Source organism: Heterodontus francisci, chromosome 6 (genome assembly GCF_036365525.1).
Source record: "Heterodontus francisci isolate sHetFra1 chromosome 6, sHetFra1.hap1, whole genome shotgun sequence".
NCBI lineage: Eukaryota > Metazoa > Chordata > Chondrichthyes > Heterodontiformes > Heterodontidae > Heterodontus > Heterodontus francisci.
Window position 1 is genome coordinate 68,195,282 of NC_090376.1, and position 24,082 is coordinate 68,219,363.

At 43.1% G+C, this 24,082-nt stretch overlaps 1 protein-coding gene across 4 annotated transcripts in view; it reads right to left on the reverse strand.

Annotated features, from left to right (window-relative positions):
* The window catches only part of LOC137371365 (interleukin-18 receptor 1-like), a 74,606-nt gene that overhangs the window by 35,819 nt on the left and 14,705 nt on the right, over positions 1-24,082 (reverse strand). For all 4 annotated transcript variants that reach the window (XM_068033842.1, XM_068033841.1, XM_068033839.1 and 1 more), the window contains exons 2-6: positions 11,686-11,759; positions 5,782-6,061; positions 3,210-3,390; positions 1,933-2,080; positions 78-137 (exon numbers count right to left, since the gene is read on the reverse strand). In XM_068033842.1, coding sequence (XP_067889943.1) covers positions 78-137; positions 1,933-2,080; positions 3,210-3,390; positions 5,782-6,061; positions 11,686-11,758 — 742 coding nt within the window. In that variant the 5' untranslated portion in view covers position 11,759. The remainder of the gene's footprint in view (positions 1-77; positions 138-1,932; positions 2,081-3,209; positions 3,391-5,781; positions 6,062-11,685; positions 11,760-24,082) is intronic.

A 24,082-nucleotide genomic window follows, 5' to 3' on the forward strand; every position in this document is an offset into this window, starting at 1 on the left:
TTCATTATAAACCATTCTGATAATCCACGCTGGCAAGAAATCATATATAAATAGAATATAACATAAACTATACCCACCTAGAACAACTTCAATACGTTCTTGATGTGGATAAATCAAATTTGGTGTGACAGCAGGTTCTTAAAAAGAATTTTTTAAAGAAATAAATGAAAGTAAGTTCTCCAATTTTATTACTTAATATAACTACAACAATGACCTGCATTTATACAGCACTTCTAACATAATAGAATGTCTCCAAACATTTCACAAAGGTGAAAATAATCTGTGCTACAAGGGTTATGAGTGATAATCAAAAACATGATGAAAGGGGTAGGTTTTGAGAAAGAGGGGAGAGGTAAATAGTTGGGAAAAAGTCATTTAACAGAGGAATTAACCTGTTAAAATATACTCAATTAAAATAGAAGGGGGAAAAAATTAAATATTATACAAACATATTGTTAATATTGCCAACATTAATTTATATGTCTGTATTTTGATTCTGTGAAATGCATCATTTCCAAGATCAACTACTGGGTAATACTGTACAGTTCTATGCCCGGTGTGGAGCCTTGCTAGACTGGAGCACCATGCCAGATGCTCAACTTTGCAAAAGTACTCCCAATAAACCATCTGAATTAAACCTGATAAATCCTATGATATCCTGACTTAAATGTAAAGCTTTCATACATTTTATATGATGTTGCCTACATTACAACAGTGACTATACTTCAAAAGTACATCATTGGCTGTAAAGTACAATAGGGACATCCTGACGTTGTGAATGACTCTATATAAATGCACGTTTTAAAAAAATTTCTTCATTCTTTTAATAAAATCCATCCATTGCATATCCAATATGAAGTGAATTGTCCATTGGGACTGTGGAGCATTGGAACATTTGTCCCTACAGAGGTTTAGACCCTGAAATATCATGAGATCCATTTGTTCTTTAACTGTATAAGATCCTTACCCACAATTCTTTTCTTTCATCTGTTCATTGGATGTGGGCATTGCTGGCAAGGTCAGCATTTATTGCCCATCCATAATTACCCTTGAGAAGGAAGTGGCGAGCCACCTTCTTGAACAACTACAGTCCATGTGGTGTGGGTACACACACAGTGCTGTTAGGGAGGGATCCAGTGCCTAGATCAATGCTGGGCGATCCATCCAGTTTTATTCTTAATCTACTTTTTCTGTAGTGGTTTGATACAACTGAGTGGCTTGCTAGGCCATTTCAGAGGGCAGTTAAGAGTCAACCACATTGCTGTGGGTCTGGAGTCACATGTAGGCCAAACCAGGTAAGAATAGCAGATTTCATTTTCTAAAGGACATTAATGAACTAGATGGGTTTTTACAAGAATCTGGTAGTTTCACGCTCACCATTACTGAGACTAGTTTTTTATTCCAGATTTATGTAATAAGTGAATTTAAATTCTCCAGCTGTGATGGTGAGATTTGTCCTCATGTGTCCAGGCCTCTGGATTATTAGTTCAGCAGCATAACCAGTATGCTATAATTCCCACAGTCATTCCCACAATTTACCAGTGGGAAGTAGGATAAACAATACTGCAAGAATAAAATAGATATCAAAAATAGGTACATATACCTCCCCATTTCCTAACATTGCACACATTTTAGGATTCTGTTGCAATAACATTAAAAACATGTCAAGGCTTTTAAATAGATTTGATCTTAAGGTCTGGCTCAAAGGTTGATATTATGTAGAGTATCTTCTCAAAGATATCCATTAAAAAGAGTTGACCAAACTGCTTGTTGACCTGACGTTTAACAGTAGATCGATATTCCACAAGCAATCTAGCAATGCTTTTCAAGAAGTCCAAGGATGATACTGGTAATCTTGTGTCACATGCATCCAGTTTACCAAGGCCTCCTCTGTCCCTGCCCTTTACCAAGATTTTAGTTTTAAAAAACTACCTTTCAGTGTCAATGCCAATGTTCTTGTAATATTATATTGAACTCCAGAATGTTCAAAAGAAAGTTTACAAGTGTAATATCCAGCATTTTCTTTTTCTAGCTTCTGAAAGAGGAGTGATGATCCTGTGTGAACATTCTCCTGACAATCCTGTAAGATACAATCAACCAATTGTTACTAATATTTAAAGAAGCACATTCAAAACTTGTAACATGGTTATTAAAAACAAACTAATTCTTATCCAGTTTTTAATTGCATTTCACCTGCCAACAAGGAAAATATTGATCATGATGAAAATATTTAATAATTTGAAATTACTCCTACTCTATGAAAACATTTTTTCAATTTATGGTATATCAGAGACAGCTAAAGTGGAATCATTAACATTTCAATTTTCTGAAACCACACTGCTGTGCAGATACAAATAAATGGCTCCGGAAGATATTTTAACATTGTTGTTCTTGTTTCAAATACTTTTGAAGTAAACAATTGATCTGTACAATTTTATTGAAATTAAATAAAATGAAATGACTAATTCATTTTAATCACGAATTTCTCAAAGGGGGCCTTTAACAGTTTAGCTTCTCTTCACTGCCCCAAATGAACATCAATTTTTGTACATTCCACCTTGTCCAAAACTCCAATACAGAATCTCCAGGCTGTCTAACACCAGCTCATTGGTTCAATTATGGGGGAGTCAGATTTATTGTCACCTGTTTCTGTCGCTACTTAACTCGTGTCAGAGTCACTGGGGTGACTTGGGTGTCCCTACTGCCCTACTTGTGTTTAAAGTAGGGCAGTAGTGAGGCCAAAATAGTTAGGGAAATAGAAGCACTAACCTAGTGCCGAGTTCCTCCCCTTTTCAATTTGCAGGCTCACCTCGATCCCACTAACCCGGGCTACTGCCTCATGAATATTTGATAATCGCGGTCCAATGACAACTCCAACACCATTTTTTGTCTCTGCATTAATCCATAAAATTATATTGGTTCCTGCTCCCAAGCACTAAACATGGCAGGTAGCATTTTGAGTGTCCATTAAAGGGATCCTCAGCTGCCGTCAGTGAAAGCTGGCAGCAGGTTTGGGTCATGATTTTTTGCAGTTGCTTGTTTACAGCATTAAAGGTTTTCACATTTAATGTCCTTGCTGCTTTAGGTGCTGCTGTAAACTGGTGCTTTATTACACTCCTGATGTTCCACCTCCTCTTTAAAGTGCTGTTCTAAGTGAAAGTATGAGTTTCAAGCTTTGTAAGCTAATTGACTACGCAGAATATAATTACCTTATACCATTTTAGATCTTCTTTATTATTCTTGTACTCTTCCATGTATGGACAACGTAATACAATAGATGATCCAATGACTCCAATTCGTTTATATGCTATTTCTTCACTGTAACATCCTTCACTGATTGGTGTAACATCCAAACTCTCGTTTGGACCTGTAATATTGTGAGTTCCATTGCTATTAAGCAGAAAGTAGGTTAGAACAAGTTGTGCTGAACATCAATCTGAAAAAACAACCAGAACTGATTTGACAGCCAGTGCCAGATTAGTATTGTGTTTTTTCCCTCTCATATCCTTGTTCCTTACAATAGATTTTTGTACAGGCTTCATAATTGTTCTTTATAATGAAGCAAAATGCACACACTCTCCAATGATAGCATGGTGCTTTGTTTATGCAACGTACATTTAATGGGCTGCTTAAATTGCATCTCCATGTCAGTGCAAAGCAGTTTTCTGTACTGTCACAAGATAAACAATCAAAATATGCCATAACTTTGCCAAGTTCAATTTCATTCAGGTTGTTTAGTTTGGTGTGACAAAGCACAGGAAGTAGTCTCATGCCATTGATCAGAAGATGAATTGGACCAGACATATCGACATAATGGATACAGGAGCAGGGTAGATGCTGAGTACTCTGCGACTAATTGCTCAACCTTTAAAGCCACTTCACTATCTACAAGGCTCAATTCAGAATTATGATGGAATGCGCACCACCTGCTTGAAAGAATGCATCCACAAAACACATCATTCAGAACAAAGCAGTGCATTTATCACTGGACTCAATATCCACCCCCTCCACCATCGCTTTGGTGATAGCATATACTATCTACAGGATGAGCCAATTCATGAACTTTACATCACAAGCAGTTCCTAACCCAATGATCAATACCACCAAGAAGGACAGGAACATGAGAACTTCATTACCTCCAAGTTCCCATTCAATTCACACACCACCCTGACTGGACAAATATTTTTGTTCCTTCATTGTCACTGGGTCAAAATCATGAATCACCCTATCTAACACCACAAAGACTGCGGCAGTTCCAGAAAACCCACCTTTCCTGGGGAACTAAAGATGGCTAATCAATATGGCCTTGCCTGGATCACCCAAATCAAACAAATAAAACAATCAACTTCAAACTAGTAAGGTTTTATCATAGCTCAGTATATTATGCATAATAAAACATGATAAAATTAATTATGTTTCACAAGAATCAGATTTACTACCTGAGGCTTTTAATAAACTCAGTTTGAATACAAAGTGGACTTAACATAAACTGATTCATATAAACTGGTTAATGTTCAATTCCTAAAACCATAACAGTTATATCCTTCAATTTTCATAACATGAAATGGTTATTAATCTAAATAGATGAACGTTTCTGTCAACGGTAAAAAAGCAAACTAAAATCTCAAGAAGCAGCAATAGTCAGAGTGTGTTTTATCAAAAGTAGCTTGGTTGGAGAAACTCTGAATAGAATATTCTGGTTGGCAAAGCACAAGAACTCTGGTTATGTAAATTTTCAAATGAGCTAAACTGTAGTTGAGAATTTTAAGGAGAAATTTTGTGTTGCCTGCATATACAAGGAGTAAACACCAGGACATCCAGCATCCTCATCCTGTGGTCTTCCCTTCATTAATATTAACAGATTAAAAGATCATGGGCTGGCATGTGCAATCTCTCAAAATCGGCTCCCAAATGTACCAGAAGCATGGATTGCAGTAGGAGAGGGGAAGAATAGATAACAGTGGAAAAGGAGGTGGAAAATGAATGGCAGTTGGGGTTAAAAATGTATAGCAGTGAGCTAGGAGTGAGTAGCATTGAATGAGCGAATGGTTGCTAGCACAAGAGTGGTTGATAGTGTATGTGGGAAATAAATTACATTAAAGGGGAAGGTAGATTGTAGGCTACAGAAGGAAAGGGGATTGAATAGTAATGAAGGGAAGAGAGAAGGAGGCAGACCATGGGAACGGTGCTTTGGGGGGCATAAAGGAGAAGCCAAGAGCTGAGTTTTAGGATGGGAAGAAAGGAAAGAGCTGAAAGAGATTGGGGAGGGAGTATGTCCACATGAACTGAGGGAAGACAAAGATTGCCCAGTGGACTCTAGGAGACAGGGAAGAATACCATTTTGAATGGCTAGCGTGGAAGAAAAGGTACCAGCTTCTCTGTGTTGGTGAGACATAAGGTTTGCCAGCTTATTGAACTGGAAGGTTTGGAGCTTTCCTGTCAAAGGGACAGGTGCTGAATCCAAATGGGGGTTGTGTCTATTTGTAAACTGAGGCAGCAGGGCACTATTGAAGTATCTTTGGGGTAAGTGATGGTCTTGTTAATCTGTTGAAAATCCTATTGTCACCTCATGCATTTTTAGATTAAAAATCTATTGTGTACAAGAGTACTTAAAATGTAAAAAGTCAACATTTTTCGTAGTGGTATGCCCCTTAACCCTCCAATTTTTATTGGTTTTCGGCACAAAGCCAATAACACACACATTTGGCATTCAATCCAGAAGTCTGAGCCCACCCACCCCCTTAGCCCCACCAGTATGGATAATTACCCATTGCTACCTACAAGAGAGAACAAAAATATCTTCCAGTGTCGTTGACAGTTGCAGGCCAAAATCGTAAAAAGGATCCTTCAACAACAATTCTGCCTGATTTGCCTGAAAGCTCCACAGGACCATTTTCGCGGATGTCTTTAAACCAAGTAATTGCAAATCCATGCATTTGAAGGTCATTCATAGCAAGTGGAGTGGATGCATTGCACAGTCTACATCTTAAATGGGCGTGCTCCCCTTCAAGGGCAAATACTGTTGTAGACACATCTGGAGGACATCTGTCAATTTGATTTCCTAAAAATGTAACATAAATTATTTAAACTTTGTTAGAATATAACTGCACTTTATTCCATAAGCTAAGATGTTATTTTAAGAGTTAGAAATTCAGCAGGTTACAACAATAACTTATATTTAGAGAGCACCTTTCAAGTAGAAAAAGTGCCAAGAGACTTCATAGAGGCATAATGAGACAAAAGTTGAGACAAAGAAGTAGATATTAGGAAGGGTAACTAAAATCTTAGTCAAAGAAGTAAGTTTTAAGGGAGAAGTAAGTTTTAAGGGTGGTCTTCAAGCAGGAGAGAGAGGTGGAGAGGTTTAGAGAGGAAATTCTGGAGCCTAGAGCTTAGATGGCTGGAGGCATGATTGATAATGGTGGGGAGAAGGGCATTCACATGAGACCAGAGTCGGAGAAACGCGGTGTTCTTAAATGTTTGTAGGGCATTCGAAGGAGAAGCAGAGTTGTCGCCATGAATAGAGTTTTAAATTTCAGGCTTCAGGATAGACTGAGAGAAAATGCAGATTTGAAATCTAGAGGTAATGGGTGAGCAGGACTTCATGCAGAATATTGTTAGGGCAGCAGAGTTTTGGTTAAGCTGGAATTTATAAAGGGTGGACAGTGGGAAGAAATTATTGGAGTAGTTGAGTCTGGAGGTGCCAAAGCCATGAATGAGGCAGGGGTGGAGGTAGGAAATTTTACAAAATTGGAAGTAGGTTGTCTGTATGATGGAAACAATATGGGGTCATAAGTTCAGCTCGGGATCAAATAGATTTGAGATTGTGAACAATTTTGTTCAACTGAAGATGGTGACTATTGAAGGGATTGGAATTATTGGCAAGGGTATGAAGTTTGTGGCGGAAACTGAAAATAATTTGTTCCTACTAAGGTCTAACTGAAGGAAATTGTGGCTCATCCAAAGCTAGATGTTGGACCAGCAATCTGAGAGCACAGAGGGTAGATTGGTCAAGAGAGGTGGTGTAGAGTTATGATAGTGGCAGATTCTTCACAGGTGAAGATTATGGGAAGACTAGTCTCTGTGATAGTTGGCATGATCATTGGTGGCTGAAGAGGTTAAATCTAGATCTGCAGGCTCTGGGGGACAAGAACTCTTGGTTTGGAGGGACTCCAGTATATGCAGACTCCTTCCATTGTCTGTGTCTTTCTTCAGCAGCCATGCATCTGTTTGTTTCAAACTTGTAGGCAGCTTTCCTGATTGTTGTGCACCAGCTGTCTCTGTCGGCAGCCTCCTGCTCCCACACACGATGGTCATTGTCAGCCAGAGAGAACTGTTTTTTCAGCTGGTATTTAAACCATTTGCCAGGTGCACCTCAATCTCACTTACCAGGGAATAATTCACCATAATGCACTGCTTTTAGTATTCTGGAATCTTCCATACATGACACGTGGCCTGCCCAGTGCAATTGGCGTTGTAGGAGAATGCATTCATTGCTGGGCAGATTGGTTCTGTTGAGGGCTTCATTGTTTGTGATGTAGTCCTGCCATCTGATGTCCATAATAGATCGAAGATGGAAGTTCTTCAGCAGTTGCATTTGTTTTCAGTACAGAACCAATACAAGAGGGTGGTGATGACAATCGCTCTGTATACTTGAATTTTGGTAGAGATGCATTGTGAATGGTATCGCCAGACATGCTTTCAGAGAGCTGTTGGCCTTGGACAGTCGATGTTGACAGTGGCATCATTTGAGATAATGCTACCTCGATGGGTACACTGTTGTACTGCATTAATGTTGCTACTGTCAATGCTGATCTGCGATGGATTTTAATTTCCTTGGGGCTGTGGTTGGTAAAGCACCTCTGTTTTCTTTAGGCTAATAGTGAGGCCAAAGGCATTTGCTTCCTCAGAGAAACAGTTTACAATGAGCTGCGTTGACTCCTCCATTTGTGCCAGAAGGGCACAATTTTTAGCAAACAGAAGTTACACTATAAGCTCTTCTGTGGTTTTGGTGTGTGCCAGCAGTCATCATAGGTTGAAGAGACTGCCGTCTGTTCAGAAGCCAATGTATATGCCCTCTGTCAAGCATGCCTCGACCTCTTGAAGCATCATAATGAAGAAAATAGAGAAAAGGGTCGATGCCTGAACACACCCTTGCTTAACCCCACTGGAGATAGGAAAGCTGTCTGAGAGGGCTTCGTTCCACTTACCTGACCTTTCTGGCCTTCATGCAGTTGACAGAGAATGATGGGGAACCTTGGAGGGCACCCCAATCTAGATAGTATCGTCTAAAGTCCGTCCCGCCTGACTGTAGAGGTATAACTAGGTGGCATCAGCACACATGTGGATTAAAGGCCTGCTACCCGACCCAAACCCAACGGGGCCCGACGACATATGTGGGGTTTGGGTCGGGTCGGGTTGCACTTCCAGGTCCAGCACTTGGGCTCAGGTCGGGTCGGGCCAGATCGGACACACTCTATCACCACCTCAGGTAAGTGACTTTAATGTTAATTTACTTTTTGGAGTTTAAAGGTGGTTTTATTACAGTTATTTTAAGCTTGTGCAGGTAAGGAACAAAGTGAAAAATGGAAGGTAAGTTAACTGATAGTCAGGTCAGGTCGGGTGCGGGAAAAAAATGGAAGGACTCGGGTCGGGTTGAGCTCGGGCTCGGATGGGGTTCTGTTGGGCTTGGGTTGGGTCTCACAGACCTGAGCAGGCCTTTACTTCAGATGATATTGCCAAGGGGTAAAGCAATATTAAGACATGGTTGAAGGCACTGAAGGCTATGGGGCCTGACAACACCCAGCTGTAGCTAAAGATTTGTGCTGCAGGAATAGCTGTGCCCCGAGCGAAGCTGTTCCAGTACAGATACAGCACTGGCATCTAGCCGACAATGTGGAAAATTGCCAAGGTATGTCCTGTCCACAAAAAGCAGGACAAATCCAATCAGGCCAATTACCATCCCATCAGCACAGTGATGAAAGGTGTTGTCAACAGTGCTATCAAGTGCAACTTAAACAACAACAACCTGCTCACTGATGCTCAGCTTGGGTTCCACCAGGACCACTCAGTTCCTAACTTCATTACAGCCTTGGCCCAAGCATGGACAAAAGAGCTGAATTCCAGAGGTGAGGTGAGAGTAATTGCCCTTGACATCAAGGCAGCATTTGATGGAGCATGGCATCAAGGGGCCCTAGCCAAACTGAAATCAATGGGAATCAGGGGGAAAAATCTCTACTGGTTGGAGTTATACCTAGCGTAAAGAAAGATGGTTGTGGTTGTTGGAGGGCAATCATCTTAGCCCCAGGTCATCCAGGTGCAGCAAGATCTGGACAACATTCAGGTTTGGGTTGATAAGTGTCAATTAACATTTGCACCACAAAAGTACCAAGCAATAATGATCTCCAAAAAGAGAGAATCTAACAATTTCCCCTTGACATTCAACAGCATTTCCATCTATAAATCCCCCACTATCAACATGCTAGGGGCTTACCATGGATCGGAAACTGAACTGTATCAGCCACATAAATGCTGTGGCTACAAGAACAGGTCAGAGCCTGGGAATTCTGCAGTGAGTAACCCACCTCCTGACTCCCCAAGCCTGTCCACCATCTACAAGGCACAAGTCAGGAGTGTGATGGAATACACTCCACTTGCCTGGATGAATGCAGCTCCAACAACACCCAGGAAGCTCCAAACCATCAGGACAAAGCAGCCTGCTTGATCAGCATCCCACCCATCACCTTGAACATTCAGTCCCTCCACCACGGATGCATTGTGGCAGCAGCATGCACCATTTACAAGATGCACGGCAGCAACTCACCGCACCTCCTTCGACAGCACCTTCCAAACCCATGACCTCTTCTACCTAGAAGGACAAGGGCAGCAGACGTGTGGGAACATCACAATCTGTTAGTTCCCCTCCAAGTTACACACCATCCTGACTTGTAACTATATTGCCCTTCCTTCACTGTCACTGCATCGAAATCCTGGAACTCTCTCCTTAACATCACTGTGGGTGTACCTGCAGATGGACTGCAGTGGTTCAAGAAGGCAGCTCACCACCACCTTCTCAAGGGCAATTAGGCGTATGCAACAAATAAAAACAAGAAATGCTGGAAATACTCAGTAGGTCTGGCAGCATCTGTGGAGACAGAAGCAGAGTTAACGTTTCAGGTCAGTGACCTTTCTTCAGAACATTATGCAACAAATGGTGGCCTTGCCAGTGTTGCCTACAATCCATGAAACAAATTAAAAAAAAGGAAGACGAGGAGGAGACTGAAAAGAAACCCTTCAGGGCTTCTAATGGTAGCAGTGCAGGGCAAGAAAAGAAGCCATTACTGGAGATGTTGTGGCTCTGATTTGATTGGAAGGAGTGAAACCAAGCAAAGGCTTGAACCATGTAGGTTCCCATATTTCTAAAGTTCAAAATTTTAAGCCAAAATCTGTATTTTTGCAAAACATAAAACTTGGATTTTCTTTAACAGCAACTTATATTTATATAGCACCTTTAACGTAATTAAATATCCCAAGGTGCTTCACAGGACCATTATAAAACAAAGTATGGCACCGAGCCACAAAAGGAGATATTTGGTCAGATGACCAAAAGCTTGGTCAAAGAGGTAGATTTTAAGTAATGTCTTAAAGGAGGAAAGATAAATGGAGAGGCAGAGTGGAATAGGGAGGGTATTCCAGAGCTTGGGGCCTAGTCAACTGAAGGTGCAGCCACCAATGGTGCAGCAATTAAAATCAGGGATGCACAAGAGGCCAGAATTAGAGGAGTGCAGATATCTTGGAGGATTGCGGGTTGGAGGAGATTACAGGGATAGGGAGGGGCAAGGCTATGGAGGGATTTGAAAACAAGGATGAGAATCTTAAAATCAAGGTGTTGTTTGACTGGGAGCAAATGCGGGTCAGCGAGCACAGGGGCAATAGGTAAACAGGACTTGGTGCAAGTAAAGACTCAGGCAGCAGAGTTTTGGATGACCTCAGGTACATGGAGGATAGAATGTGAGAGGCCAGCCTGGAGTGCATTGAAATAGTCAAGTCCAGAGGTAACAAAGGCATGAATGAGGGTTTTAGCAGCAGATGAGCTAAGCGCTAAGTCGGGCAATGTTACAGAGATGAAAATAGATGTTCATAGTGATGGCACAAATATGAAGTCAGAAGCTCATAGAATTATAGAAAGTTTAAGGCGCAGAAAGAAGCCATCTCGGGGTCAACTGTGACACCAAGGCTGTGAACAGGCTGGCTTAATCTCACACTGTTGCCAGGGAGAGGAATGGAGTCAGTAGCTAGAGAACGGGGTTTGGAGCGGGGACCAAAAACAATGGCTTCAGTCTTCCCAATATTTAATCAGAGGAAATTTCTGCTCACCCAGTGCTGGATATCAGATAAGCAGTCTAATAATTTTTACCTATCGTGGAGGATTTGAGAGAAGTGGTGGTGAGGTGGAGCTGAGTGTCGTCAGCAAACACGTGAAAACCAATGCTGTGCTTTCGGATGATGTCACCAAGGGGCAGCATGTAGATAAAAAATAGGAGGGAGCCAACAAAAAATAGTCTATTAATCATAATCACCAAAAGCTGAAGGAAAAGATGGAAGTAAATGAATAGTCTAGCAAGCAATGTAAACAAAATCTGAGACACACTTTGCATGCAGTTTAGGTAGATGAAAAGAAAATCTTACCTTTGGTACTATATCCATTCATCACTTCAGATATGATGAATGTTAACAAAAACATCCAAAGCATTATTATCATCCTGCAATTCAGATTAAAATGTATCATAATTTGTCTCATCCAGGAAAATACATAGATAAACAGAACCAAAGACTGTGACAAGTTCTCTATTCAATCCCTAACTATTGCATCAGGAATAGTAAAGCACGATTAACCCGCTCCTGGTGATTGCACTGCAGAAGGACACCAACTTTCAGAATGTCTTTCCTTCCCTCCACATTTTGTATCAAGACTTTCAGTGTAATGCCAGAAAATCCTGGTGCACACTCTCTCACATGTTCAGCCATTGCTCAAAGTCTCAAAGGGTAAATTTAGCCCTCATCTAGGTGAAAGGTAGCAATGCCTTAGAGTGGAATACATTTGCCGTTCAGCATTAGTGCCCCAGTTTTAGCACAGATAGCTGCAGAGTAAACTCCTGTTACTTTCCCCCTCCAAAGTTCCTTAGCCTATTGAATATTTCCATTTTCCACGCCTAAGTAGCCATCCACTTTAATGCCACATGAGAGGCCATTTTGAGCTAATGATCACTATCCACTGGGAAACTGGGCTGAAACTGCCCAAACTCAAATCAACTAAGATCCTGACAGGCAGCAGAGGAGACTTTCAACCCAATAGTTTGGGCTGGACCTGAAGTCAGGTACAGAGGAGAGAAACTAATGTCAAAGCCACATCCTTTACCAGAATTTGTACGTGTTAGGTAGTTAGTCTACTGGGACTTTAAATCTACTGTATTTACTTTATTGTTGTACTTTATTAATCCTAAAAAAATTAAATTTGTGCAGGTTTTCCTGTGCTCTGTAAAACACTGAGACAGGACATTTAATATGAGAACTATAGAAATGTAAATTATTGCTCAAAATACCAAAGACTTCAGTATTACTGTTAAATGCATTTTGTAGTAGTCTGCCACCAAATTAAATTTTGAGGTCTGTGGTTATTGCAAGGATCAGCCAACTCAGAGAATACTCAAGGGCAGAGACATCACCACTGTTCCCAGACCACATACGTTTGTGCTATAAATGAATGTAAATGACCTATTTAATTAGATGTATTACGGTTAGTAGCAGCACAACCTCAGAAGAGGTTGAAGAGCTGGGCCAGGTTTCACAAACTGCAATTTGTTAACCCTTCCTTTAAATTATCTGTATAATATTTTATGTCCAGATTATTCTTTGGACTACTATAAAGATCTATCTCACAACAAAAATACAAAAAAAAACTAAAATTAGTTGTACATTGCTAATGCTGAAAGTTTACAGTAAAGCTAAGAAAGATGTCAGATTTAGTGCTTATTAAGTTGCAGAATTTCCTCAAATAGCTAAAAAGAAATGTATTTTTATGAATACTGCGTTGTTTGGTCGAGACTTTGCAGGCTGTATCATTTCACAAGAGTATTTTCAAATTCCCAATGTATACTTTAACTGAAAAGAAAAATGTAGCTAAAGATTAAAACAGTAACTATTAAAAGCAACCTGTTAGAGTATTCTCGTTTAAAGATTAATCACAACTTGGAAAGCAGTGACAAGTAATTCTTTTAACTGTAAGATCTGTATATTACCACTGTACTTCTCTTTCAATCCTTCTAATGCTTGATGACACTGTGACTACTCTAAGCTCCACCTCCTAAGTAAATTTGACAAGGTGTAGGTACCCTTAAGTTTCTTTACATTTCAGTTTATTTAGAGCCTTATTGGGCGTCAGTTTATCTTAACCTTAACTTTCACAGAATCACAGAATAGTTACAGCACAGGAGTCCATTCAGCCCATCGTGTCGCACCAGCTCTCTGAAAGACCAACTCCCTCAGTTCCATTCCCCTGCCTTCTCTCCATAACCCTGCACATTCTTCCTTTTCATATAACTGTCTAATTCCCTTTTGAATGCTTCAATTGAACCTGCCTCCACCACGTTCGCAGGCAGCGCATTCCAGACCTTAACCACTCGCTGCGTGAAAAAGTTTTTCCTCTCCTCTTCCTGCCTACTCTTTAAAATTTGTTTTCAGCTTGTGGGTGGCACTGACAAGGCCACATTTATTGCCCATCCTGAGTTGGCCTGAGAAGATTGGGTTTCTTGAAGCAACGCTGTCATTGTGGTGCTCCGACAATGGTGTTTGGAAAGGAATTCAAGAATATTGATCCAACGATGATAAAGGAACGGCGACACATATCTAAGTCAGGATAGTGTTGATTTGGAGGAGAATGGAAGCTCAGAAGGCTGCCATCATGGCTCTGGGGACTAGTGTTGACAGGGGCTTCCAGAGCACACTCTGTTCTTACACAGAGCTGTAGGAATGTTGAGACAAACTCCCAGGAGAGTGGCCTTGTCCCCATGAGAGAGATACCTGTTATCCTCTCTCAGGATGACAACATGCCTGTGCCCTCAGTACCAACTCCACTAGTGCCCTTATTAGTACCACACAGTCAACTAGACTAAACTGACCTGGCCAAGTGTCATGAATCTGTAAATATTTTTCTCCTCGGATTAAAAAAAGTGTGTGTGCTTTTAAGACTCTTATAAACAGCGCACCTTTAAGGTAGAGAAGGTTCTGGAATTCCTGAGACATAGTGTGCAGCAGCTGCATTTTTGTTACCCAGGAGAGTGAGAGAGGTCGCATGGTAATATTTCCACTTGGCTGTGTGTGGAGCTGAACCAGTTAGTTTTGGAGAGACTTTCCAGCGAGGAGCACTGAAGAAAGGGAGCTGTTTTATTCTCTCTTAGCAGAAATTCTACAAGGAGCTACGAGTCAAGTTAATTCCCTGAGTAAAGAAAAAAAGCCTTCTTTTTCAAGAAACTGTTTGTATTGCTGTGCTCATCATTCAAACAACTGTTTAATGCTTGCTGCAGCCAAAGATTTGAATGCCTATCTACTGAAGGACTATTTTCATCAAATCCGGATGAAAACTTCGAGTGACCTTTGACCATTTCCACATTAGAATACGCCATCCAGCAGAAACACAATCCACAAAAACTTACTAATTTATTTTATTCTTAAGAGACAGCTAATTTAAAAAGAAAACTCCACTTTTAACTATTGTTATTTTTGAGTGTCTGTGTGTTAATGGGGGAGTTATATTAAAATAAGAAGTTCTAAGGTCTTTAGACATAGGTTTATCGTAATATTGTTTAAGATTTAGTTTTTTAATAATTAGCTAATTTGTTGTTGTCTAAAGATACCTGGTTTGGTCTGTTTCATTCTGGGATTACTAGAGTGTTTAACTTGGCAGTTTTCTGATTTGGTGGGAAAGCTTAATAATATGCTGTGACCTGTGGAGTGACGGGACTGAATTGACAGTGCATTGCTCCTGCCACGGTTGTAACATATTTAATCGGGCGGCTCATCCGGGGATCATAAGCAGACTAATTGGGGAGCTCACGTTTGGAATCATTTTATTGGGATAACATATAAATTGGGGTCTTGCACCTGGCATCGTATTAATTGCTCTCATGTCTAGGATCATATTAATTGGAAACTCGATTGTTGGGATCCAAATCTAACACCAATTACAAAAAAGAAAAGGAACCAGGTTTCTTGTATAATAAGGTACCGTCTATATCATAAGAATGGTATGAGCAGTAGCAGCAGAGTTTCTGGGTAAGACGAATGTTTCCCTCAGTGACTTGATAATGGTAACTAAGAATAAACTAAAAGAACTGGCGGCAAAATTGGGGTTAGAATTGAAATCAGGTGCCAAAAAAGCAGAGATAATTGACATAATAGCCCAACATCTGGAATTAGAAGAAGAAGACGGGGAACAAGAACCTAGTAAGTCAAGGAGTGATGCAGTAGAATTGGCTAAGATTCAGTCAGAAATGAAAAAACTGGAACTTGAACAAGAAAAGAAAAAGAAATAGCAATAAAAAAACTGAGGCTGAAAAACAATTAAGAAAACCTGAACTTGAAAAAGAGGAAAGGGAAAAAGAGAGGGAATTTAGGATAAGAGTGATGGAACTAAGACAAAGGGGTTGTTTTGACTCTAGGGAAAATTCAGGTCAGGAAGAATCCCAGGACCCAGCTAAAAGCTGTTTAAATTTATACAAACTTTTCCTAAGTTTGAGGAAACAGACATAGAGGCATTTTTCATATCTTTTGAAAAAATAGCCAAACAGATGAAATGGCTGAAGGAAAGCCAAACACTGCTTATGCAAGTCAGGTTGGTAGGCAGAGGTCATGAAATTTATGCCATGCTTCCTGAAGAAGCTTCTGCAGATAAAGAGATGGCAAAAAAGGCTATTCTCACGGTTTATGAGCTAGTCCCTGAAGCTTACCATCAGAAGTTTCAGAACTTATGGAGATTGGCTGGGAAGACATATGTAGAATTTGAGAGGGTGAAGCAAATTAATTTTTACCGTTGGATACAGGCATTAAAGATGGAAACCACATATGAGAACCTTCGAGAGTTGATGCATACAGGAGAGCTTTTTAAGCCAACACGTAGAAAGTCCCACAAGAGAAGGGGCGTGACTGGACCTAATCCTAAGGAATGAAGCCGGACAAGTGGTAGAAGTGTCAGTGGGGGAGCATTTCGGGGATAGTGACCATAAATCTGTAAGATTTAAGGCAGTTATGGAAAAGGTCCATTATGGTGGAAGGTACACTGCCAGCATGTTGGATGTTTAGGTGCACATTTTGCAACTGAAATACTATCACAGTGCCACTGAATTTCTAGCCCTTAGTCTCTAAAAATGTGGTCTTCCTGTCCTTCGACGATACCGATGCCGGATTTATTGGTGAACGGCTGAAACGTGCTGCGGCTTCTCCGGCGTCGGTGACGGGGGAACTGAGCAGCGGTGCCGCACTCAAAGCTTTCCTCATGCTTTTGGGATGCCAAAGAGCGGCCTCCTCGGTGCAGCCCGGCATGGCAGCGCCGCCCTTCACACTCGACACTCTGGACGGACAACTGAGTTTCCCGCCGCCTCAGGAGCAGCGACCTCGCTCCTTCATCTTTCAGGCATTTACAAATCATTAAAAACAGGTATTGACCTCCCATTTTCAGTACCCATGAAATCCAATCGAGTTGCTGTGCTGGGAATCCCCCCTTCCCCCCACCCCCTCACACCCCCTTCCCAGCTCCCCCCTCAAACCATCTTCCACTCATACCCACTTCCCCTGCACCCCCTCCCCTACCCCCTGCAGCCCCCTTCCCAGCTCCCCCTCGCACCCCCTTCCCACTGCACCCCTCCCCTTCGCACCCCCCCCCCACCGCACCCCCTTCCCCCCACCTGCTCCCACCAGCATCCACCTACCCCTGAGCAGGGGCCCTAACAACCCCACTGCCTTGTGGGCATCTCGGGAGAGACCAAGGCTAAGGGAATAAACCCTAACAGAAAATCCGGAGCGGAACCCCGAATGTGTCACCTTCGGCATGTTTCCGGCAGTTCCTGCAGCCATACCGGTGCCAAACGTCGTGCTCTGCACTCCTTTGGACCCCACCAGAAAGGCCGAGAGGGGGGTTTTGACATTTGGGTAACTCACAACCTCCATACATCCGCCCAGGAATGCGCCATGGAGAGGTCACTCCATAGTCGTCTCACAGCGACCAAAACAACACGGAAGGCAGCAGTTACGGGTTATAAGTCCAGCTCAATTGGCGTAGAGATTGGGCGCCAAGGGTTGCCTTTGTCGGTGGGAGAGGTCATCGCATCTCACTGGACAGCTACCGCCCGCCTCAAACCGGGCAATCCCAGTCAGTAAGGTTCTGTCCTGCCACAGTCCACCTGCTTCAATGGGTGCTTGGAGCTCAGGGTCATTGCCCGACAAGTGGACTGTAAACACTGCACCAAAAGGCATGACAAAAAAAGGAAATAAGATACCAGCCCTTCGATTTGCAAGCTGGAACGTCAGAACTATGTGTCCTGACTTGTCGGAAGACCTTACACAAATCAACGATACTCGGAAGACCACCATCATTAACAACGAGCATTGGACATTGCAGCACTTCAGGAGACACGTCTCCCTGCGAGCGGATCTCTAAGAGAGCAAGACTATACCTTCTTCTGGCAGGATAGGGATCCTGAAGAACCAAGACAGCATGAAGTGGGCTTTGCCATCAGAACCTCTTTGCTCAGCATGATAGAGCCACCCTCAAATGGCTCGGAACGCATATGTCCATCCGACTGTTCACCGCCTCTGGTCCAGTACACCTACTCAGCATCTATGCTCCAACACTCTGCTCCCCACCTGAAGCTAAAGATCAGTTCTACGAGGAACTCCATAATGTCATTAGTAGCATCCCCAATACTGAACATCTGTTCCTGCTGGGGGACTTTAATGCCAGAGTTGGAGCTGACCACGATTCATGGCCCTCCTGCCTTGGGCGCTATGGCATTGGAAGGATGAATGAGAATGGACAGAGACTGCTTGAGTTGTGTACCTTTCATAACCTCTGCATCACCAACTCATTCTTTCACACTAAACCCTTTCACCGGGTTTCTTGGAGGCACCCAAGATCACGTCGTTGGCACCAGCTGGACCTCATTGTCACAAGGTGAGCTTCTTTAAACAGCGTTCAAATCACACGCAGATTCCACAGTGCGGACTGCGACACCGACTACTTCCTGGTGTGCAGCAAGGTTAGACTCAAACCAAAGAAGCTGCATCACTCCAAGCAGAAGGGCCGCCCGTGCATCAACACTTGCAGAATCTCTCATCCACAGCTGTTACATAGGTTTCTAACTTCACTTGAAAAAGCCCTTCAAAACACTCCTACAGGGGATGCAGAGACCAAGTGGGCCCTCATCAGAGATGCCATCTATGACTCAGCAATGACCACCAATGGCAAACGTGTGAAGCGGAATGTAGACTGGTATCAATCTCACTTTGAAGAGCTGGAACCTGTCATAGCCGCTAAGCACATTGCACTGTTGAACTACAAGAAAGCCGACAGCGTGTTAACATCCGTAGCACTTAAAGCAGCCAGAAGCACTGCACAAAGAACAGCCAGGCGCTGTGCAAATGACTACTGGCAACACCTATGCAGTCATATTCAGCTGGCTTCTGACACCGGAAACATCAGAGGAATGTATGATGGCATTAAGAGAGCTTTTGGGCCAACCATCAAGAAGATCTAAATCAGGGGACACAATCATTGACCAACGCAAGCAAATGGATCGCTGGGTGGAGCACTACCTAGAACTGTACTCCAGGGAAAACGTTGTCACTGATGCCGCCCTCAATGCAGCCCTATCTCTGCCAGTCATGGACGAGCTGGTCGTACAGCCAACAAAATTGGAACTCAGTGATGCCATTGATTCTCTAGCCAGCGGAAAAGCCCCTGGGAAGGACAGCATTACCCCTGAAATAATCAAGAGTGCCAAGCCTGCTACACTTTCAGCACTCTACGAACTGCTTTGCCTGTGTTAGGACAAGGGAGCAGTACCACAGGACATGCGCGATGCCAATATCATCACCCTCTATAAGAACAAGGGTGACCGCGGTGAATGCAGCAACTACCGTGGAATCTCCCTGCTCAGCATAGTGGGGAAAGTCTTCGCTCGAGTCGCTTTAAACAGGCTCCAGAAGCTGGCTGAGCGCGTCTACCCTGAGGCACAGTGTGGCTTTCGAGCAGAGAGATCCACCATTGACATGCTGTTCTCCCTTCACCAGCTACAGGAGAAATGCCGTGAACAACAGATGCCCCTCTACGTTGCTTTCATGGATCTCACCAAAGCCTTTGACCTCGTCAGCAGACGTGGTCTCTTCAGACTACTAGAAAAGATCAGATGTCCACCAAAGCTACTACGTATCATCACCTCATTCCATGACAATATGAAAGGCACAATTCAGCATAGCGGCGCCTCAGACCCCTTTCTTATCCTGAGTGGCGTGAAACAGGGCTGTGTTCTCGCACCTACTCTGATTGGGATCTTCTCCCTGCGGCTCTCACATACGTTCATTTCTTCAGAAAAAGCAATTTTCCTCCAAACAAGATCTGGTGGCAGGTTGTTCAACCTTGCCCTTCCAAGAACGAAGACCAAAGTATGGAAAGTCCTCATCAGGGAACTCCTCTTTGCTGACGATGCTGCATTAACATCTCACACTGAAGAGTGTCTGCAGAGACTCATCAACAGGATTGTGGCTGCCTGCAATGAATTTGGCCTAACCATCAACCTCAAGAAAACGAACATCATGGGACAGGAAATGCTCCATCCATCAATATTGGTGACCACACTCTGGAAGTGGTTCAAGAGTTCACCTACCTAGGCTCAACTATCACCAGTAACCTGTCTCTAGATGCAGAAATCAACAAGCGCATGGGAAAGGCTTCCACTGCTATGTCCAGACTGGCCAAGAGAGTGTGGGAAAATGGCACACTGACAAGGAACACAAAAGTCCGAGTGTATCAAGCCTGTGTCCTCAGTACCTTGCTCTACGGCAGCGAGGTCTGGATAACGTATGTCAGCCAAGAGCGATGTCTCAATTCATTCCATCTTCGCTGCCTCCGGAGAATCCTTGGCATCAGGTGGCAGGGCCGTATCTCCAACACAGAAGTCCTCGAGGCGGCCAACAACCCCCGCATATACACCCTACTGAGCCAGTGGCGCTTTAGATGGTTTGGCCATGTGAGCCACATGGAAGATGGCAGGATCCCCAAGGACACATTGTACAGCTAGCTTGTTTGTAGTATCAGACCCACCGGCCGTCCATGACTCCGCTTTAAAGACGTCTGCAAACGCGACACAAAGTCCTGTGACTTTGATCACAAGTCGTGGGAGTCAGTTGCCAGCGATCACCAGAGCTGGCGGGCAGCCATAAAGGCGGGGCTAAAGTGTGGCGTGTCAAAGAGACTTAGCAGGAAAAAAGACAGAAGCGCAAGGGGAGAGCCAACTGTGTAACAGCCCCGACAACCAATTTTATCTGCAGCACCCGTGGAAGAGTCTGTCACTCTAGAATTGGCCTTTATAAGTACTCTAGGCGCTGCTCCACAAACCACTGACCACCTCCAGGTGCTTACCCATTGTCTCTCGAGACAAGGAGGCCAAAGAAGAAAGAAGATGGAAAAGGACAAAGATGGTCCGGAAATAAAGGTACTGAATTGTGGGAAAACTGATTTCAATATGATAAAACAGGATCTGGCCAAAGTGGACTGGGAGCAGCTACTTGTAGGAAAGTCTACATCAGACCAGTGGGAGTCATTCAAAAAGGAAATAGTGAGAGTTCAGGGCCATTATGTTCCCGTAAAGGTGAAGGATAGGACCAACAAAAGGGATATAGAGGATTGGATAAGGGAAAAAAATGAGGCTTATGGCTGATTCAGAGGGCTGACAACAGTGGAGGCCATAAGGGAGTATAGAAAGTGTAGGGGTGTACTTAAGTGGAAATCTGTGTGTGGAGCCGGAGGACGTAGGTGAGGTAATTACTTTTCATCTCTGTTCACTATGGAGAAGGACAACGTAGGTGTAGAGATCAAGGAGGGGGATTGTGATATGCTCGAACAAATTAGCATTGAAAGGGAGGAGGTATTAGCAGTTTTGGCGGGCTTAAGAGTGGATAAATCCCCAGGCCCAGATGAGATGTATTCTAGGCTGTTATGTGAGGCAAGGGAGGAGATAGCAGGGGCTCTGACACAAATTTTCAAATCCTCTCTGGCCACAAGAGAGGTGCCAGAGGACTGGAGGACAGCGAATGTGGTACCATTATTCAAGAAGGGTAGCAGGGATAAACCAGGTAATTACAGGCCGGTTGATCTAACATCAGTGGTAGGGAAACGATTGGAAAAAATTCTGAGGGACAGGATTAATCTCCACTTGGAAAGGCAGGGATTAATCAGGGATAGTCAGCATGGCTTTGTCACGGGGAGGTCACGTCTAACAAACTTGATTGAACTTTTCGAGGAGGTGACTGGATGTGTAGATGAGGGTAAAGCAGTCGATGTAGTCTACATGGACTTCAGTAAGGCTTTTGATAAGGACCCGCATGGGAGATTGGTTAAAAAGGTAGGAGCTACAGCATGGCTGCCCAAACCCGACGGGACACGATGACATGTGTCAGGTTCGGGTCGGGTTGGGTCGCTCTTCCGGGTCCGGCACTCGTGCTCAGCTGGGGCGGGCTGAGTCGGACACACTCTATCACCACCTCCGGTATATGGCTCCAATCTTAATGTACTTTTTAAACAATCTTTCAAGTCCAGTTACAGTTTTTGTTGCTTATTTGCACAAGTGAAAACGGAAGCTAGGTTAACTGAACATTCCGGTGGTCGGGTCAAGTCGGGTCGGGCGCAGGAAAAAAATGAAGGGACTCAGGCTGGGTCAGGCTCTGGTCGGGCGCAGGAAAAAAATGAAGGGACTCAGGCTGGGTCGGGCTCTGGTTCTGTCAGGCTCGGGTCAGGTTTCATTAGCAGACCCGAGCAGGCCTTTAATAAGAACTCATGGGATCCAGGGCAATTTGACAAATTGGATCCAAAATTGGCTTAGTGGCAGGAGGCAGAGGGTGATGGTCGAGGGTTGTTTTTGAAATTGGTGTACCGCAGGGATCGGTGCTGGGACCCATGCTGTTCATAATGTACATTAATGATTTAGACGTGAATATAGGAGGTATGATCAGTAAGTTCGCAGATGACACAAAAATTGGTGGCGTCGTAGATAGTGAGGAGGAAAGCCTTAGATTACAGGATGATATAGATAGGCAGAGCAGTGGCAAATGGAATTTAATACAGATAAGTGTGAGGTGATTTATTTTGGGAGGACTAATAAGACAAGGGAATATACAATGGGCGATGGGATCCGAGGAAGTACAGAGGGATCTTGGTGTATTTGTCCATAGATCACTGAAGGCAGCAGCACAGGTAGATATGGGGTTAGGAAGGCATATGGGATACTTGCCTTTATTAGCCGAGGCATAGAATATAAGAGCAGGGAGGTTATGATGGAGCTGTATAAAACGCTAGTTTTATACACAGCTGGATTACTGTGTACAGTTCTGGTCACCACACTATAGGAAGGCTGTGATTGCACTGGAGAGGGTGCAGAGGAAATTCACCAGGATGTTGCCTGGGCTGGAACATTTCAGGTATGAAGAGAGACTGGATAGGCTAGGGTTGTTTTCCTTAGAGCAGAGAAGGCTGAGGGAGGACCTGTTTGAGGTATACAAAATTATGAGGGGCATAGATAGGGTAGATAAGAAGAAACTTTTTCCCTTAGCGGAGGTGTCAATAACCAGGGAACATAGACTTAACGTAAGAGGTGGGAGGTTTAGAGGGGATTTGAGGAAAAACATTTTCACCCAGAGGATGGTTGGAATCTGGAACACACTGCCTGAAGAAGTGGTAGAGGCAGGAACCTCACAACATTTAAGAAGTATTTAGATGAACACTTGAAACGCCATAGCATACAAGGCTACAGGCCAAGTGCTGGAAAATGGGATTAGAATAGAAAGGTACTTGAAAGCCAGCACGGACACGATGGGACAAAGGGCCTGTTTCTGTGCTGTATAACTCTGACTCTTGGAGGAATTTAAAAATTCCATTCCTTCAGTAGTGAGAACTCATGTAGATACCTGAAAGTTTTGAAAGCTAGGCAAGCAACGGAAATTGCTGATGATTTTGAGCTTGTGAATAAGCCAAAACCTTTTGTCCGTCACCCCCATGATCCTAAGGATAGAAAGAGTGAAAGGAAGGCAAGTAGCCAGGGACAAGAAGGAACAGCTGGGAATGCCTGAGAATCACCTCCTCAGGCCAGAAAGGAAGGTGCTGAGGGTAGAAGTGAGGCTCGCAAGCCGAAGTGTTATCATTGCCACAAAATGGGTCATCTTCGTTCAGAATGCTGGAAATTATGAGGTAAACCCATAGGACTTGTTGTGGTAGACAAAAAAAGTGTAGAGGAAATGACTCTGACTGAGAGTATAGCATACCAGGCTACAGCTTTAACGACAGCTGTAAAACCAGATACAAAAACTAAAGTGAGTGTAAAGGTTAGGAATAAAATACCCGAAAATTATAATTAATTTTTGTCACAGGAGAAAGTCCATATCCTGTAAGTGAGGCAGTAAAACCTATCATTATACTCAGGGATACAGGAACAACCCAAACACTGTTGCTGGGGAAAGATACAACATTTCTACCAGAAAGTGCCTGGAATGCTAAAGTTTTAGTTAATGGAGTTGGCGAGGAGTATATTCCCATACCTTCATATAAAGTATACCTAGAGAGTGACTTAATATCTGGGATAGTAACTGTAGGAGTTGTCCCCAGTTTGCCTGTAGAGGGAAATGATCTACTCCTGGGAAATGATTTGGCTGGATCAAAAGTATCAGTTTCTCCTATAATTACAAAGAAATCATGTGAAATTAAGGAAATGGAGCAACCACAGAAACAAGTTCCAGGAATATTTCCTGCATGTGTAGTCGCCTGAGC